Source organism: Pyxicephalus adspersus, chromosome Z (assembly GCF_032062135.1).
Source record: "Pyxicephalus adspersus chromosome Z, UCB_Pads_2.0, whole genome shotgun sequence".
In the NCBI taxonomy this organism is placed as follows: Eukaryota; Metazoa; Chordata; class Amphibia; order Anura; family Pyxicephalidae; genus Pyxicephalus; species Pyxicephalus adspersus.
The window spans coordinates 86,727,539-86,746,650 of NC_092871.1; the positions used below are offsets into that span (position 1 = coordinate 86,727,539).

General features: G+C 43.9%; 1 protein-coding gene across 4 annotated transcripts in view; it reads right to left on the reverse strand.

Moving 5' to 3' along the window:
• LOC140344348 (disks large homolog 3) overlaps window positions 1-19,112 on the reverse strand; it is a 42,873-nt gene that overhangs the window by 5,709 nt on the left and 18,052 nt on the right. Inside the window, exons 1-8 of one of the 4 annotated variants that reach the window (XM_072431444.1) lie at window positions 12,448-12,523; window positions 10,356-10,470; window positions 8,677-8,853; window positions 8,357-8,429; window positions 6,724-6,811; window positions 2,077-2,118; window positions 1,930-1,980; window positions 783-884 (exon numbers count right to left, since the gene is read on the reverse strand). In XM_072431444.1, the coding sequence (XP_072287545.1) occupies window positions 783-884; window positions 1,930-1,980; window positions 2,077-2,118; window positions 6,724-6,811; window positions 8,357-8,429; window positions 8,677-8,853; window positions 10,356-10,426 (604 nt within the window). In that variant the 5' untranslated portion in view covers window positions 10,427-10,470; window positions 12,448-12,523. Of the gene's footprint in view, window positions 1-782; window positions 885-1,929; window positions 1,981-2,076; window positions 2,119-2,955; window positions 3,002-6,723; window positions 6,812-8,356; window positions 8,430-8,676; window positions 8,854-10,355; window positions 10,471-10,585; window positions 10,776-12,447; window positions 12,524-19,112 lie in introns of those variants that run through there. The other 3 variants (XM_072431443.1, XM_072431442.1, XM_072431441.1) reach the window with 3 other exon arrangements.

Here is a 19,112-nt window from a genome sequence, read left to right on the forward strand (position 1 = left end):
TGAAAGGGTCCATGGAGAACACTGAGGTGGGAGTGAGCACCTCCAATAATAAGGTACTAGCTAATTACAGGCAATTGTAACAAAAGGATATTACTAATGAAAAATCTACTTTTAGAATTAGATGTGAATCAGGACTCCCCCCCCAACCCTGTGGTGAAGATGCCTAATCCAGGTAAAATAAAAAAATCAAGGTTCTCTAGATTTTATAAATCATTAGATAAGATCTTCCCAAAGTGGCTTTATGATGCTGAAGTGATGCAACCAGAATGACCAATCCAGAACATTCACTTTTCTAGCGGCAGCCACTGAACGTTGGACTTGCGCTGCATAATATGTTGGCGCTAAATAAATACTGTTTATTAATAATAATAATAATAATAATAATGATAATAATAATGTCACATAGGAAGGTCCAAGCCTGCGCTGCATGCTAATAGTCCTCCAGTATTTTCTAATATGCTCCATTCATCTCGCCAGCAGTCTCTAATAAACATCCTGCGCCTCTATTTCTCCCCTATCACCCCAAACAGCAGGGAGATCTGCCACCATGTATCACTGAAAGGATGGTGTGCTTCTCTTAGACCTCGCTGACTCTCCAAATAAATCATTTATAGCTGCAGTTTAATTTCAGTCCAATCACTCTGATGATTTGAGGCTTCTCTGGCTGCTGTTTGGCATATTGGAAAATTGATGTTGGTGCAACATTACCCAACAGTAAAAAAAAATGAGGCCGGGGTACATTGTGTGAGTACAACTATGATAAATAATATTTGTAGACTTACGTGGAACACAAGAGCCAAATTTGTGAGGAAACTCTGAAATGAGGTCATCGTTTACCCGATCCTTGAGCGGACCCAGAATAATGACAGGCCGTGTGTAATGAACTGCAAGAGATGTATAAAACACGTCAAAAACAAAGCAACACTAAGAATCGTGGATGACGTTACGGACTTCTCTAAAAACAATAGAGCTTAGATATGTCAGGCTGGGATGAATATATATTTTATCTTCTACAAGACATCAGGTGAACATTGCCAAAGCTTCATCCCGCTGACCATCAAATCCAATTTCTCTTTATCTTGGTTCAGCATTGCCATGGACTTCCCTCCTTTTTGGACAGAAGGAAGCTCTGCTGTTTCCTCATTGAGCCCAGTGGGGGCACAATATTTCAAGGGCCGGGGACACTGCACACCTGAGTGGTGCCCACAATTACAGGAGGGACACTTTTTAGTGACATCACCGAGTTAGGGAAATTGTATTTCTAAAGTTCCACTATAACCCATTGAAAAGATTCTACCCCTTCCTGTACAAGTGAAGGTGGAGCTGCTGTCATGGGATACAAATGGCAAGCTGGTCACCAGGAAGACAACAGACTGCAGCAATTCGGCTTTACCTATTGTACCAAATCAACAATGTCTGGGGTCAGGATTTTGTGTCCATGAAAGTGGAGCATCCATAAATAAAAAAAAAAATCCAGATTCAGCGCGATTGCCTGGCCCAGTTTTTTTTTGGGCTGTAAAGAACTAAAAAGTGGAACTTTTTAGGAATCCACGATCAGGCTGGTCATTGTAGCAGAAATTGACAGGCGATGTCTCTTCTGCAACAATCTCTCTAACCTGTCTGACCTGGTATCTGGCAATAAGCTGAGCTGTGTGTGGCCAGCTTTAGTTATCAGGATACTCGGCTTCCCCTGCATGTACTGGGAATGAATGAACTTCCTGTGAAGGAGTTACTTCATCACAGCACGACCAATTAAGATGACCGATATTAGGAATGAACATGGAAGATGGCGGCACTCTGCAATGGAACAGGGACAGGTGAGTAATGCGGGTTCAGTTTTGATATTTTAGGCTTTTTTTGGGGGGGGGGCAGGTAAGTTTTACAATTTCAAGGCAGAAGAATAATCTACATATTAGGTGTTATACTCACTCTCCTGTCGGATCACCGGCTCGTACGATAGAATAGTGTCTTCTTGTCCTTCTGTAAGGAAAAGGAAGAGAAGTTTGAGAATCCAGCCCGCTCTACATAGCAGGAAGCAAAGATGCAAATAAAACCCTAAATCAAGAGACGACTTACTGGAGCTGCTCTCGCTGTCACTGGTGTTTGATGTTACAGCCTCTGAAAAAAATAAGAGAATATCTGTATGAGGTGACCAGGTGACTACGGACGCACCGCACACACTGCAGGAGGGAGGGGGGTTATAGATCAGCGACACACAAACACAACACTCAATACAGACGCTGAGTCCTCTAGGTTTTCCCAGATTCTCATCAATAAAATGAGTTGAACATGCAGTTTGAATGTTTTTTTAGGTGAAACAAAAAAAAAAAAAACACTGCACCCCAGCCGAGTGTCAGAAATACAGCATTAAAAAAAATAGGCGATGGTAATAAAATAACGACAAACATTAAATCCAAACTGAAATTTCAGCTAAAATCATACTTTATATTGAAAAAATTGATAACTAGTTTTCCTTACAAAGCTGTCACCAAGTAGAAAATTCTGCATACGATGCAGAGGAGGACTCTTGCTCTGTGTGTAAGCAGTGGTCTCTATGTAGGGGTCCTGCAGTCTCCTGTCAGTCAGAGCCCTCCAATCAGCAAAAACATGCAAACCTCTTCAGTGAGACCACTGCTTCCATACAGAGCTAGGGTCCTCCTCTGCAGAATACTGGAAGGGACATCTCTGCTTTAGGAAATGAACCCTATTGGTTTTGACAAGAGTTCATTTAGTGGATTTAAAATGAAAGTTCAGTTTAAGATACAAAAGTTCTAGAAACAGAGTTTAAGTTTCCAGTCTGTTAATAGAAATCCAACAGATACTGAAAGCGGTGACCCGATTTATCTCTGATGTCACAGGCTGAAGGAACAAGGACCACCAATCAAGGACTTTCCTGCCCCCACCCAGGATGGGAGGAGCTTCAAGCAGACAACCCCCTGACACCGAGGGACTTACTCAGACTCTTTGATCCATAATAATCGTCACTTAAGCCAGGGAAATCCTGATATTACAGAGACAGAAGAAAAGGAGAAAGAGACAGTGAGAGACAGTGAGAGACAGCCGGCTAGAGACAAGTGTTAGGAAGAAGAACAGAAACTTCACCTAATATCCCCTCCACCGTATAACAAAACAACCTGGAGAGGCATGCAGAAATATCATGGAGGAGGAAAAGTGGAAATGAGCTGTGATTGGAGCATTTGAGACTAAATATACAGCATGAATGAAAGAAGGAAACATGGAGAACACGAGAAAAGGAGCTCAAGTGAAATAAAAGAATAGCCAGAGGTAAATGGAACGACTTGGTATTGAATGGATTTCCATCAGCGAACTCCTGGCAGCTAAAACTGCAACATGCACAGAAAAAACTAAACCTTCCACACGTTCTCTATGCGAAGGAAACGTTAAGAAAGAGTGTGTACAAATGTTCCAGAGCGCTCCGTCACCATTGTTATGTTTGCATCACATGACAGATCAGGTGATCCGTCAAAACCTATCCCCAAGTCCAAAATCATACCTAAAGGACTCCTCTAGGGCAGGGGTCTGCAACCTGCGGCTCTTCAGCCTCCTTGTTGTGGCTCCCTTCGGCTGCCGCGGGGAGATCTCTGATGGGGGATCCCCTTCTGTTATGTTTTGCGGCTCCAGACTATTTTTCTTTAGTGGAAGAGGAGGCAAAATGGCTCTTTTGATAGTAAAGGTTGCTGACCCCTGCTCTAGGGCAATATATGTTCACAAGTTATAAAATGTGTGTGGAGAATGGGGCAGATATTGCTGGGATGCTGACTGAATCATTATTTAATGGACAGCGCTGCGTACTATGTTGGCGCTGCATAAATCCTGTTTAATAATATTAATTAATTTTCACTATAAAAACACCTATTAATCTAACCAGGGATTAAACATGTCTGACCAGCAGATGGTGCTGTCTAGCTAGGTTACAAATTGCAGATTGCACTGGGGCAATTCTGATGCTCATTGGATTGAACGATATTTGGACAATGTGGAAGTTATGAAAGTGGGCTGTTTATACGACTACCATTGTTGTTTGAAGCTGCTAGATTACTAATGAACATCCCGCTGACACAGCAAAAAAAATAAATCAGCCCAATGGTGTCATGGGAGTCCCAGCAGTACTCAGAATCAGACTTTCCAGTCGTTCATTCCTTTCCCAGATGATGAGAAATGATTCTATCTGTCTAATAGGGGATCTTTTATTACTAGTCAGCAATTCCCACTGACCTGGGATGATTGCTTGTGGTCACTGCATGGGCAAAGCACCACCAAGCAGACAAACTCAGCACTGAAATAATGAAATGCAGATGGGAAGCATCGTTGGGAATGTTGCTCCTCTATATAACCTAACTATTTGTCACGTCTGCAAGTCTAAGCAATAGTATGAGAAATGAAAGCTTTTTGTCCCACATGTGTTAACAGCACCCCAAAGTGCACCAGAGCACTGCCCTACACAATGAGTCACATGCACAATTTTCAGTGAGCAACTGAAAGAAGTAAAGCGGATTTTCATATTTATAATTCTGTTTCCTCCACAAAGCCAGATGAATGAGAATTCATTCCCACTAACTTTCTCTGAATGAGACCCATCTGGAGATATTCGGCCAATTTATGGTCTTATATGGCAGAGGTCCCCAACCCCCGGTCCGAGGCTCTGGCCGGTGCACCCACCAGCCGGGGTCAGAAGGCTCAGGGAATCCAGTGGGAGAGTGAGCGGGTTCTGGCATCATGACATCACTCTGGGTTTTTTCCCCTTTCAGTCACACACGGCTTCCCCCACATGTGCGGTCCGGAGTGTCTGCATTTAGTGGTCTGCAACCTGCAAACGGTTGGGAACCACTGTTTTATGGAGCTCTGATCCCCAATCACACATTACTTTGTGTTTTCATTATTTATAGGACATGAAAAATGAGAAGCTCTTCAATAAATCAGAACCTCCAAAGCTATAGAATTTGGTGATGTTCACCTGTAACAACAACAGCATTTGGTGGCAAGGAAGTGGAGTGCAGCTTATTTTTCAAAGTTTAACTGTGGATTGGGGGGAGGATGCTGGCCTGGCAGTGATCTGCCCGACGCTCTTTTACCTGGATAAACCACCCAGAACATTTCAGTAACCACCCGGCTGTTTTTGGGTGGTTACTAAAGAGTTGGGTTACATAACAGGGGCTGCCACCCACCAAAAATTTCTGGGTTGAACACACCTGGGCACCTGCGGATGAGAGATGCGGCCAAGGACAACAGGCAGTGCCATGTCAAGATGGGCACAGATCTCACCCCGTACAGGATTTAGGGCTTACAACCTTTATAAAGACAATGCTTATAGCATTACCAGCTTCTGCAAGATAAAGGTTTTATTTTGGAGACAAACAGCTGGACACTGGCTGTGTTGGTTGCCCAAATGTCCAGTCTATTTACCCCGACAATCCCTCACCATTACCGTGTAGTGTACAGGCAGCCTCAGTTGGCATTTTTTAGAGCACTAAAGCCCAGATTTCCTAGGATTAGCCCCCATCCCCAGAACAAAGCAACTCTTGTATGGCCCATACTGCTAGGGATACCGAAAGGGGATTATTGTAAACCTTAATAACTTCTCCTATTCTGACTGCTCTGAATAATAAAACTACCAATCACCTGCTCCAAGGTAAAATGAATCCCTACTTTTATATTGATAAATCATGGTTATAATAAGGTATGGTTTCCCTATTCAAAGTGATCCTGTGTTCAGGCAATGGACAGAGTATTGGCAGTGGAGCAGCTAAACACCCAAGAAATGGGCAAAAAGATGTCCACTACATGGCCAGTACTCCCCTTTCAGGTTATGCAGTGGAAAGTCACAATTTATTTTCCTTTAAATCCCATACAAAATCTACCTGTCGCCTAGACAGCTAATTACAATAACGTCTCGATGTGAATCACAAAGACTCTTTCTGCTATCATGAGGAAAATAAATATAATTATTTGTTAAAGTAAGAGGACGGTCACTGAGTGAACAAGTGTTCTTCCTGGCTGGGCGCACCACCCGACACTTTTCAGTAACCACTCGGCTGTTTTTGGGTGGTTACTGAAGAGTTTGGTCACATTACAAGATTTGCAACCCACCTACAATTTCTTCCCATCCAGCTTTAAAAAAAGATTCTGGGTTAAACACTGGAACAAGGTTGGTACATTTTACAGAGTATAACATTTCTCCGCTGGGCAACCCTAAAGAGCAGAGGGAGTTATTCTCTATACGCCCAACCACCGTGGAAAGCCCCTTTCCCTGGATAACATATCACATTATCCACCTAGTAAGGTATACTCATCCACCTACGCCCCACCAGCTTGCAGTTGTAATGCTTCCAGCTTCTTTAGCTGGGCGCACCACCCTGCACTTTTTAGCAATCACCCAGCTGTTTTTGGGTGGGTACTGAAAAGTTGGATTGCAATACAGGGGCTGACACCCACCTTCAGCTTTCCCCCACCCAGCATAAAAAAAATTCTAGAGAGAATACTGTATAGGTGACAGGGTCTCTAAAAATAAAAGAAAGCTACCTGCACCATACAGTCCCAATTTACAATGGTCTGATAGACCTCACACATTCTAATTGCCCAGTTTCATTTAGGTTGTGTTTGGCAATCCACCTCTTTACCTCTAGAATCGTGTCAATCACTCTTCTCTCACATCACTAAACTAATATAAAGCGCCAGCAATCTCCGACCTTTCCTTTTACTTACGTGCGTTGTTGGTCTCCTGAACAAGGCTCTTGTAAAACGGAAACTTCCGAGACAGTCGGAAACTCTTTTTACGCTTGGATTTGATGGACTGCGGCAGATGGTGGAGGGCACAGAAAAGTGGGCAACAAGGACACAACGCCACAAATGTAGAAATGAGGAGCATGATGGGAGGGCAAAAGGAAACAAAAAACATGGGTTTAAAAGGCATGCAAAAAAAAAAAAAATCATAACGGGAGAGTGTGATGAACTGAGGACCAACATGACATGTAGGACAAATTTAGCAAGCATGATGAATCAGCCTTTATCATATCCCATCTGCTGACATTTATACATAGTGTTCTCCATCGAACCAGGACAAAAATCAACTTCTCTAATATGATTCCCATTAATTTGTGCACATTGATATAATTTATTAAAGGGGTAGAAACGACATGTCCCATAGAATACAGAATGATGTGTAGGACAACCATTAGATAAGGCATTATGGTAAATGAGGTCCGAGGCTCTTGGTATTCTGAGGATTCCATTAGTACCTCCTTCTTAAATCCATGATAAACACAAAGACAACTTCTATTACTTTTAGTAACCAGGAAGATGGTTACCTCTCTGGAGATGTAACTCCCCTTTAACCTCCTTGGCGGTATGAATAATAGTTATTTTTTAATTTAAAAGCGGTACATTTAAAAATACTTTTTTTAAATTTCATGCTTGGTATCTGCGTTCCCGGGCCTCGCCTCTCCAACGTTCACACGCTGGGGACGCAGATGTCGGCCCGGCATCGCCAGGTTAAACAGATGTCCGGCATTGCCAGGGGAAGCAGATGCCAGACGCTGCAGGCACCGCTTACCACGTAAACTTTTTAAACCCCTTTGCAATTCCACCCCGAATGCGGTTCGGGGACCGCTTTTGGTACTGAAAATTAATTCCGGAGCCCCACTCAGGATTACCGTTAGGGAGGTTAATACACACCACAGGCCTATGGAGAATGTGCCCTACACAAACATCTAACTACAGGTGTACAAGGCTTTAAATATAAAGTTTGCAAGTCAGCATAACAGCCATTTGCATTTTCAGGTCCCACAATGGCACCTGCAGATCACTCAATAGCCAATTGCCATTATTAACCCAGGTTTGGGATTAGCAGTTTCTCATTTCTGTATGACTAACTATTTCAACCATGTTATCTAGTTTATTACTGGCCAGGCTGGACGCTGGTTTGACTTCCAACAAACGTGGGCAGTAAAGGCCAAGCTCATTATAATAGGCTGCTTCTGTTGACATTAATAGAATCATGTGTTCCTAAATAAAGAAATCTGTGAATGCAGACTAAAAAGCGGTTCACTACAGCTGTGCACGCTGCCATACGTTACAATTGTCAGTCCATTCATTGAATAGGTGGCCAAATGCACAACCATGCACAGAAATGTAGTGAATGCTATAAAATAAAAGAACAGCACACAGTCACATATGGCAGTAGCACTGTTTTTAGGATGCTCGTAAAAATGAAAGCTCATTGCTCTAATGCTGCCTTTTAATAGCACCGAGCAGAGCCGTATAATAAAAGATAAATAAAAACCTAATAACAGTGATCACCCTGTACTATTTTACACCTAAGCTTAGTTTATGTACTCACTCTGTTAGACTCCATGCCCGAGCGTCCGTGAAATTTGACAGTTTTAAGTCTTGCTCGCTCTTTTTTCTCAACCCTGTATAAAAATAAACAGAAGTAATTATTAAAAAAAAGAAACTGACACATATACTATGGGCCCCACTGGGAAGTTTCCCTTGCATTACCAGTGAAGATCTCAGGAAACGAGAACAATTGTACACACCAGGATACTGCGCACAACCAGCAGGACAGGAATATGTATAGTCACATGACCCTGGATATATAGGTAACGGTTATATGTACAATGAATACACAAATTACCGCATGGTATACAATCCACTTGCCTCTTTTTACTGGGGATGACACCGATCTGCTCGCTCTCCCCATGTGGAGTGACCAGCCTGGCCTGCCACCATTCATCATCGGAGGCATTGATAACGTGTAGGATGTCACCATAAGAAAAGCTCAGGCCCTGACTTGGTAAGCAGCTGTCCCGAGAGCGGTCGTAGTCAAACAGCGCCCTGTATAGAAAAAGATCAATTTCTCAAATCAGAACAAGTCCAAACACAGGAAAACGCTACAATCAGCTCCATATTTTATAGTCACATTTGTCCCTCACTAGTACAAGGTTGTCACATAAACCAATTAATAGAAAAATAAAAAAAAAAATGTTAAATGTAAAACCTAAACTGTATCTTAAAATTGAAAAAAAAAAAAAACAAAGCAAAAGAAACAAAAAAAATGTTTTTAGATGTATGTATAGACAAATATTCTATCAAGGTCATTTCATACCAGAATCTACCTGAGCTCATATATGATGGGAGTTGTTCTAGTCATATATTTCAGCGCAATAAAGTCTTTTTATAGTCCTGTAACTCTGTATCTTAGAATTTATGATTCATTTTTTATTTGAAATGTTTTAAATTGATTTTTCTCTCAAGGAAAATGTCCTTTCCTGGCCTCCCTCTGCAGTGCTCTGTGCTGGCAAAAGTAGCAGCTATAGCTCTTATACCCCTCTTACCAGATATGTATAGCCGGGGAAGGAGCATCAAAAATAAAATTATATCCCAGGCTATGGGGAAGAAAAGCCCACTTATTTATTCATGAGAGAAAGATTGTTTAAAGTCAAATATAGATTTTCTAGCCATACTGATCTCCTGTACCCTCCTGTACCTTATAGCTGAATATAAGGTGACTTCCTGTGCCTAGGCACTCCTGTGCTGTACCCTCATAGATGTAAATCAGGTGACTTCCTATGCCTAGGCACTCCTGTTCTGTATCCTCATAGCTGTATATCAGGTGAATTCCTGTGCCTAGGCACTCCTGTTCTGTATCCTCATAGCTGTATATCAGGTGACTTCCTGTGCCTAGGCACTCCTGTTCTGTATCCTCATAGCTGTATATCAGGTGAATTCCTGTGCATAGGCACTCCTGTTCTGTATCCTCATAGCTGTATATCAGGTGAATTCCTGTGCCTAGGCACTCCTGTTCTGTATCCTCATAGCTGTACACATGTACACTATAATCCCCAGATTATTTTTTCAAGGCCGGTGGCAGCCCCTGTATTGTTGTAATTTTCAGTAACCACCCAAAAACAGCCAGGTTGTTACTGAAAAATGCCAGGTGGTGCATCTGTCTAAAAAGGGGTAGGGGGGACACTGCATGTAGTGTGAAATCTCTGGCACTGATGTCTCTGACTGCGGACGCACAAGAGTTTGTGCTGTCACTGGAGTGCTTCTTACTGTTCTCTTTGCTGGAGAGAAAGCTGTACCTGAGGAACTGCAGTGAAAAAAATTCTCTGCCTCTGCTTTCCCCAATCTCTATTGTTACCCTCTTGTCATCAAGGTGCGGTTGTAATATAAGGAAGCAAAGCCCTGCCTCTACCAGGGGGACCACAGGCAATGCTAGAGACAGGTGCCTTGCTTTATTGGAATAGCTAGCACAGGTGGAATTACACCAAAACTCTTTTGTACTTAATTTCTCTGACTTTAAAAAAAGAAAAAGCTGCAATGAATGACCGTACCTGACATAGAGTGACCTCTTCTCACTGGTACGCAAAGATCCAGATCCCGAGCTCATACTGCTGTTCATCATTTGCTCTCTCAAGTCATGGATTTTGGACTCAAACCGGCTGTACTCTATGGGCAGGATAAAAAAGAAAAATCTTAAAAGGGTAGATATGTACAGTATGACACATTCACGGTTTTTAAGCCTCATATTGTACAAAACACCAAAAGGTAAATAATTCAATACCAGAAAAAATATCTATCCCCAACATCCTTGGTTACGATATTTATATGACTTTTTGGTGGAATTTTGGGACAGCCAAGGATCCCAAATCTGACAAGAAATTACTCCAGTACAGCTGTTCATTAGAATCTTCTTTTCAGACGCGGGGCCTTGGGCCAAGCCCTGGGTGTAAGGCCGATATTATTTCACTCCCAACAATGATTTCCTATTTCTGGGACTGGTCCGCAGGTGCACCAGGTAAGCACACCTGGATCTTGCAAACAACTCCTCCTTGACGCACAGGAATGACAGTAAATGTCCCGATACACATGGGAAGTCCGGGTCTTTCTGCAGAGCAAACATCTGCCGCTCACAAAAGCTGCCACTCCCTAAAATTCCAACTCGCACAACAAACTCTTCTACCGATAATAAATAACATTTACCAGTGACAAAACCTTTCCAGGGAGAAGGATCTGATAGAGATCATCTATTGCCATACAAGGTAGGCGATCTCATATATATATACACTATACTAGGAATCTGTACAAGGCCGGGCCCCTATATGTTTATATTACTGGCAGACCTGCTTATTAAATGGCTGCTCAACATAAATCAGACATCCCCTGTGAAATGTAAATCCTGCCAAGGTCTGAGAGAGCAGAGCCAATACATTCATCAATAACGCAGAATTTTATATAATTAGATTGTAAGCTCTATGGGTCAGGGTCCTCTCCTTCTCCTGTGTCATTTTTTGTATCTGTTCGTCATTTGCAAACCCTATTTATTGTACAGCGCTGCGGAATATATTGGGACTATACAAATAACTGTTTAATAATTGCTTTACTCTTATATAGAACACATCAGGAGGAGGCATTCCAATTGTCACTCATGGAAATGCTAAAGAAATACAGATCCCTAACCCACTATACCCATACACCCCGGTCACCTACCATACCCCCAACAGTGCACCTGTCATTGGTTGTGCCACAAACAGTCCCTTCTATTACCTACTGTACCCATACAAAGTTCCTGATGTTACCCCCTACCTCTTACCTGCTTGTACCCATACAGCCCTTTCTGTAACCACCCATACCTATATAAACCTCCATTTCACCAGCCATACCACCTACAGACCACCTGCCATTCACTGTGCCACCAACAAAACCCCCAGTCACCAAAACAGACCTCCCCACCATCAGACATAACCCTACAGACCTCCTGTTGGCCAATGAACCCCCAATAGACCTCCCTGTCACCCATTATACTCAATACAGATGCTCTATCACCCCCCCCCCCTTTGCCCCACCCATACCCTATAACCTTACAGTTCTCCCTGGAGCCATGGTACCTCCAACAGCCCCATCCACTATCACCTACAGACCCCCTGCCAACCACCAACGTTCCCCCCTCCCGACCCTCATTACTCACTTATGTATCACCACAAGTTCCCTAGTTTCCTACCAAACCCCCCAAAGACCCCACTTATGACCACTATACCTTCAACAGACCCCCTTAGCCATCGCAGCCCAAACACACAGACCCCCTCGGCCATCGCAGCCCAGGCACGCAGACCCCCTCACCCATCACAGCCCAAACACACAGCCCCCCTCACCTATTGTACCACCACTGACCCTCCTTCACCTATCCCCCCCTCCATACCTCTACACCCCCCCAATATGCCATACCCTTCCATGTTTTTCACATACACCCGGATGGTGATTTCCGTCTCACCTCCATTAATAAAGAGCCCTGGGACAGGACACACCCAGTATTATTTGCACATATATATACATAATGTCCAAATTCTTCCCTCAGTCACACTCCAGCCTCCGTTCTCACTCATCATCCCCCCAGTCTCACCCCTACGCTCCCGCCGTTCTCTTTACCTCTCCCCGCCGCTCCTCTCCTCACCCGCAGCAGCCACTCAAGCTCGCTTTTTCCCCGCCCCTTCCGGTAAAAATCATTTCAGCCAATCAGTAGCTTCAAAAATCAGTCCACCACTCAGAACGCTCCCTCTACTGGTGGCCAATAACAAAAGCATTCCGCGCCACTGACCAACCAGAGGGCCGAGTTTTCCCGCCCACCTAGCATTACAATAACTCAAAGAAAAATTCAAACGACCAATGACCGCAGAGCGCTCTGCATGTGAAGCCCCGCCCACGTTCTCAGCGCCTCAGGTAGGGCAGAGGTGACGGGAATACCGAAAGGTGAGGATAACGTGCGCTACGGTGACGTAAACATTTGCAAGAAACAAAAAATAAAACCAAACAAAATGTTGTTTGTGGTCAATTTTTTACTGATATACCACGAAAAAACTAAAATAAGCAGCGAACTACAAACGGACTAATAGTATGAATAATAAGGTCATACAAATGGTAGCACTCATGGCTGAAGGTGCAGAACACTGATACTACATTGACCATTATTAATCTTTTATTTTAGAGAGGTGAACCTTGTGTCTGAATGCAATGTACTGTCTGGTCATTGAGGAGACTGAGAAAATGCCCCCCCCTTGCCTGCAGCAGACTGATATTCTCATTTCACATTCATCATGTATGTATCATGTCCGTCACTACAGAGCAGGCTTGTTTAGAACATGACCGCCATGTGTGAATGGAAGGTGGAAGCAGGTAGATGGCCCTCCATGTCTGCATATCAGTGCTGCAGCTTTAATTGGAATGTTCCTTACTATTTACACGATGATCGGAGGCATCAGACTGGTCCATGTGGACTGCAAGATGGTGGGGATGTGAATAATGAGAACTGAAGACCCTCCATATCCCACACACACAGGGCTGTATTTGGTGTTTGGTTTCTATCACCAACTGGAACCAAGCTGGGGTTTACCGGCACCCATTACAGGACTGGCAAACATTCGGAACACCTTAGAAAAGCTTTAAAAGCTTGGGGCTCTCCAGACTGGGAATAGAGGAAATGAATGACAGGATACATCGAGAACCCAGACCAAGAGCATTGGATGGGAACCTCGGCCTGGGAGTATAAAACAGGTACCCAGAACCAGAAACACTGAACAGGAACCTTGGAACAGGAAAACCGAACAGAAACCTCAGACCAGGATCACTGAACTGGAATTCCTGGACCAGGAACCTCGGACCCGGATCACTGAACAAGAACCCTGGACCACAGACACAGAACTGGAATTCCTGGACCAGGTAACTGAACAGGAGCCTCAGACCAGAATCACTGAACAAGAAGCTCAAACTAGGCACACTGAACTGGAATTCCTGAACCAGGAACACCAAACTGGAACCTCGAAGCAAGATCACTGAACAAGAACCCTGGATCACAAACACATAACTGGAATTCCTGGACCAGGATCACTGAACAAGAAGCTCGGACCAAGAACACTGAACAAGAACCTCAGACCGGGAACACTGAAAGAGAAGCTCGGACCAGGAACACTGAACGAGAACCCGGGATCGGGAACACTGAACAAGAACCTCGGACCAGGAACACTGAAAGAGAACCTCGGACCAGAAACACTGAACGAGAACCTCGGACCGGGAACACTGAACTAGAACTCCTGGACCAGGAACACCAGACAGGAACCTTGGAACTGGTTCACTGAACAAGAAGCCTGGACCACAGACACAGAAATGGAATTCCTGGACCAGGATCACTGAACAAGAAGCTCGAACTGAGAATACTGAACTGGAATTCTTGGACCAGGAACCCCAGACTGGAACCTCGGAGCAGGATCAATGAACAGGAACCTCAGACCTGGATCACTGAACAAGAACCCTGGACCACAGACACAGAACTGGAATTCCTGGACCAGGTAACTGAACAGGAGCCTCAGACCAGGATCACTGAACAAGAAGCTCAAACTAGGCACACTGAACTAGAATTCCTGGACCAGGAACACCAGACTGGAACCTTGGAGCAAGATCACTGAACAAGAACCCTGGATCACAAACACATAACTGGAATTCCTGGACCAGGATCACTGAACAAGAAGCTCGGACCAGGAACACTGAACAAGAACCTCAGACCGGGAACACTGAACGAGAACCTCAGACCAGGAACACTGAACGAGAACCTCGAATCGGGAACACTGAATGGGAATCTCGGACTAGAATCACTGAACTGGAATTCCTGGACCAGGAACACCAGACTGGAACCTTAGACCAGGAAAAGTGATCAGAAACCTCAGACCGGGATCACTGAACTAGAACTCCTGGACCAGGAACACCAGACAGGAACCTTGGAACTGGTTCACTCAACAAGAAGCCTGGACCACAGACACAGAAATGGAATTCCTGGACCAGGATCATTGAACAAGAAGCCCGAACTGAGAACACTCAACTGGAATTCCTAGACCAGGAACCACAGACTGGAACCTCAGAGTCGGATCACTGAACAGGGACCTTGGTCCAGGAACACTGAACAGCAGACCAACAACTAGGATCATTGAACAGGAAGACTAGACCTGGAAAACAGACCAGACACAGTTAACAAATCTCCAAATAAGCAACAATAGAAAAGGGACATCTCCTGATCTGGAGCACCGAAGAGGAACCTCAGACCAGGAACACTGAGCTGAAACTTTAGACCAAGGATTCTGGAACACAGACTCCAGGCTAAGAACATCAGACTACTGATGTTCTTATGAACAGGAGAACCAAACCAAGAACCCCAGACCAGGCAGAGTCAAAAAATCTCCAGAAAAAAACAGTGGGGAAGAAACACCCCCTGATCCAGAACACTTAAATAAAATCATAGACCAAGGACACAGACTTCAGACCAGGCACACTGAACTGGACCTGCAGACCAAGCACTGGACAAGAAACCCACCTCAGGAATACTGAACAGGAATCATAGAACTAAAACCCTGGAACACTGAGCAGAAACCAAGTACATTGGAACAGAGACTGCAGACCAAGAACATCAGACCAGGAACATTGGAATAGGTACAGAAAAGCAGGAGCGTCACACTGTCAAAATCCTACCAGTAATACCAGCTCAAGAACACTGTCAGGAAAATCATTGTCATACTGTATAAGGCTTGAATGCCAAAATTTATATTATCAGCAGGGCACCACAAAGCACATTAGGCACATAAGGCGAGGCATCACACCAACCCATGTAACGTATTACCCAAAGCCAGCGAAGTGTGAATGGGCCCTGATTCCTGAAGATGGTTGAGATCAAAGAAAAAGGTGATGGGTCAGCTGACTAGAAAAAGGTTTTCTGTCACAGAGTAATGTAACACAATGACAGGGTCTCTTTACCAGCAGAGGTGTATATGGTCCCCCCATATACATCCTTATGAAGCATCCTTCAAGCTGCCAAATATAGCAATATGTGTAGTACTGTGCGTTCTCTGGCAGGTGTTTACCCCATTTCCTATCCTTCCTGACACTTGGAAAACAGGTTGCCTATTTACATGCAGGTTTTAGGCTTTAATTCACATTTTTGTTTATTTTTTTTTGGTAGCAGGACACATTTTAGTAAATGTCGATCTTCTCCCTTAGTAAACTGGGATCTATAGCTAATGATATGGATAAAATATCCGTGACCCTTACACAAAGCTGCTTTTTGCATTGAAATGTTTCCAACCTATCGCATCTCAATGACCATTTTTTTTTGCATCGCCCCCATGTATGATGTCACAATAAATAATACAAGGTCATTTTTGGGCATTTCATGGGTTAATAAAACAAAAGCTTCCTTGTTTGCTGCCAGTAGAGACTCAACCTAAGGAGAACATAATATAATTAACAGTTTTACTCATGTCAGCAAAACCTACAAATAAAATTATATATAATTAACTATATATAATTGTTAATTAAGCGCCAACATATAACGTGGCGTCATACAATAAATTGGAGCTGCAGATGACAAACCTGCATATATAACAGATATACCGTAATCTATGGCATCAGAGGGGACGAGGACTCCAAACCAAGGAGGAACCGTTGAAATACTTTTCAGGTCTTCAGGGCCCTCCTGCTATAATTATTAAATCCACAGCTCACTATATATAAGTGTGGTGGTCAGTGGGAAGAATTCCTCTTACATTGCTGGCTATTGGGAAGAATGTCATCCTTACAGATAGCCAAGAAGATCATTGGTGTCACTTAAACTGACCTGAGAGGGGCAAATTGTTCATTTCTCCCCTAGTAACCTCTGGGAAATGTTGACCCCAGTCACTTCATTTACAAGGAAGTGCTCAGACTCCTTCTCGTGTTATATGTGAAGGGCTCAGGACACCCCAGCAAGTCAGGGAAGAGACGTGGTGGCTCCAATATTTGTGCCTCTCCTAAAAATCACAGCTGAAGTATTTAGGTGTCACAGGGAAGGAATGCTATAATGTATTCTTTGGAGGCAGTTAGCTGTATATAAATGGTACAGTCATCTGCAGGTAATGTTATTGTTCAGCATGGTTTTATGGTTGGGAGGACACCCTACCCTATCATCTCCGAATAATGACTGTGCTGGGACGGGTAACTATTCTCTAATCATGGAAGCCAAGGTCACTGGAGGAACACAAACTCCATAGAAATGGCCATGGTTTCCATAGGTGCGATGGCTGAATGCCTTCAAACCATTACCAATGTGACAAATTATACCAAAAGAGTTTAATATAGATTTTTGGCCGTTTATAAGCTACCCTCAGCTACGTATATCTCTGGGAAACCTAAAATGAACTGTGAAAGGATTTTTAGTGTTGTTCCGCTGGTTTGGAGCTCCATGCACCCATGCCAAGCAGCAGATTCTTGGCCTGCACGGAAGCAGTAGCCACAGAGCCCGCACAACGCTGTGTCAGAACATTCCCAAAATCTCCTGATTATACATAAAAAAGCTTGACTTCCACTCATTAGATCATCGCATAGCTCAATGTGTTCCATCCCTCCTTTCAGTACCTTGTTGCTTTATAGCAAATGTGCAGGCAGTGCAGTCTAATTGGCTGATAATGCTGATTCCTCTACACCCCTGCAAGTGCTGCTTTACTGAGAATAACAGGAGGCTAGTATGAAGACATATTATCAGCATTTAGACTAGCTAAATTTAGAAACAAAATTTAAATTTTTTTAAATCTGATTGACATTCAATTGTAAAAAAAATCCCTGATATCCTTAATTATAAAACTAAAAGCTTGCCATCAGGTTTTCCTTTTGTAACAAATGCAGCTCATATTCTACCCCTTTTTTCCTATTATGTTCATCTAACAAATTATGTTCATCTAACAAATTTCTACATACTTCAGTTTGTTTCTAACATTTCTATCATGTTCATTCTTTGCTACCTATTGTCATACATACTGTTCTGCATATACTGCCCTTCTTACAATTCCTGTGCTCCTGCCATGCACATATTGCCCCCTGTTATACCCTCCGCACTTTCCTCACTACATACTGCCCCTGTCATAGCCTTTTATATCCTCTCCTGCACATACAGCCTACTGTCATACCCTCTGATGCCACTTTTTGTACACACTGTCCCCTGTCAAATCCATTACACATATCTCCCCACACATACTGCCCCCTGTTATATTATCACACCCCATTCATACACATATTTCCCAGTGCTAAAACCTTTGCATTCTCCTCCTGCAAGTTATTTCCCCTGTCATACCCTCTGACCTCCCCTCCTGCACATACCACTGCCCCCCTCCATACTGCCCCCTGGTATACCCCACTCATACACATATTGCCCAGTGCTAAAACCTTTGCATTCTCCCCCTGCATATAATGCCCCCTGTCATACCCTCTGACCTCCCCTCCTGCACATACCACTGCCCCACTCCATACTGCCCCCTGGTATACCCCCACACCCCACTCATACACATATTTCCCAATGTTAAAACCTTTGCATTCTCCTCCTGCATATATTGCTCCTCTGTCTTGCCCGACTTGATCTCATGTCTTGTACATACTGCACCCTGTCAAATCCATTACACCTATCTCGGGCAAATAGCCTCCTGTTACACCCTCTTATCTCCTCTCCTGCACATACTGCCCCTGTCATACCCTCTTACCTTCTCTCCTGCACATACTGCCCCTGGTCATACCCTCTTATCTCCTCTCCTGCACATACTGCCCCTGTTATGCCCTCTTATCTCCTCTCCTGCACATACTGCCCCTGTCATACCCTCCTATCTCCTCTCCTGCACATACTGCCCCTGGTCATACCCTCTGATCTCCTCTCTTGTACATACTGCCCCTATCATACCCTCTTATCTCCTCGCCTGCACATACTGCCCCTGGTCATACCCTCTTATCTCCTCTCCTGCACATACTGCCCCTGTCATACCCTCTGATCTCCTCTCTTGTACATACTGCCCCTGTCATACCCTGTTATCTCCTCTCGTGCACATACTGCCCCTGGTCATACCCTCTGATCTCCTCTCCTGCACATACTGCCCCTGGTCATACCCTCTGATCACCTCTCCTGCACATACTGCCCCTGTCATACCCTCTGATCTCCTCTCCTGTACATACTGCCCCTGTCATACCCTCTTATCTCCTCTCCTGCACATACTGCCCCTATCATACCCTCTTATCTCCTCGCCTGCACATACTGCCCC